This window comes from Nicotiana tabacum, chromosome 6 (assembly GCF_000715075.1).
Source record: "Nicotiana tabacum cultivar K326 chromosome 6, ASM71507v2, whole genome shotgun sequence".
Classification (NCBI taxonomy): domain Eukaryota; kingdom Viridiplantae; phylum Streptophyta; class Magnoliopsida; order Solanales; family Solanaceae; genus Nicotiana; species Nicotiana tabacum.
In genome coordinates, this window is record NC_134085.1 from 22,736,689 (window position 1) to 22,737,686 (window position 998).

Genomic DNA, 998 nt, shown 5'->3' on the forward strand with positions numbered 1-998 from the left:
ATGGTCATGTTATAGCTTATGCTTCGAGACAATTGAAAAAGCACGAGAAAAACTATCCTACACATGATTTGGAGATGGATGCAGTGGTATTTGCTCTAAAAATTTGGAGGCATTATCTATACGGCGAAACTTGTGAGATTTATACCGACCATAAAAGTCCGAAGTATATCTTTCAGCAGAGAGATCTGAATCTTCGGCAGCGTCGGTGGATGGAACTACTCAAAGACTATGATTGTTCTATTTTATATCATCTTGGAAAAGCCAATGTGGTGGCTGATGCATTGAGCAAAAAATCTATGGGGAGTTTGGCACATATAGCCCCTGCAAAGAGACTTTTGGCCAAAGATATACAGAGACTAGAAGATACAGGTATCAGATTAAGTGTCGGAAATTCAGAGGCATTGTTGGCTTGTGCTCAAGCTAAGTCTTCATTAGTTGAGCGTATTAAGGCCACCCAATACGAGGATGAACGATTATGCAAATACAAGGATGAGGCCTTATCTGGTAAAAGCAAGGATATGATTGTTGGAAGTGATGGTGTTCTTCGAATGGGTGATAGGCTATGTGTAGCAGACGTAGATGGGTTGAGACATGCTATTCTTAAAGAAGCTCACAACACTAAATACATTATATATCCTGGATCCACAAAAATGTACCATGACCTGAAGCAATTTTTTTGGTGGGAAGGTATGAAGAAAGATGTTGCTAACTTTGTTTCTAGTTGTGTGACTTGTCAGTAGGTCAAGGTTGAGCATCAGCGACCCGCATGACTACTACAACAAATTGAGATTCCAGAGTGGAAATGGGAAAGAATTACTATGGATTTTGTCACCGGGCACCACGAACCCTTAGAGGTTATGACTCGGTATGGGTGATTGTAGATCGATTGATGGAATTAGCACACTTTTTGCCGGTGAAGACTACATATGGTGGAGTCAGGTATGCACAGATATTTATGAACGAAATTGTCCGACTTCATGGAGTTCCAATATCCATCA

General features: G+C 40.6%; 1 protein-coding gene across 1 annotated transcript; it reads left to right on the top strand.

The window, feature by feature from the left end:
• The first annotated feature begins 296 nt into the window (after nt 1–296).
• On the top strand, nt 297–740 carry LOC142181736 (uncharacterized). Its single transcript, XM_075255216.1, has one exon. It carries the CDS (start codon nt 297–299, stop codon nt 738–740), a length of 444 nt encoding a protein of 147 aa, XP_075111317.1.
• The last annotated feature ends 258 nt before the right edge of the window (nt 741–998 follow it).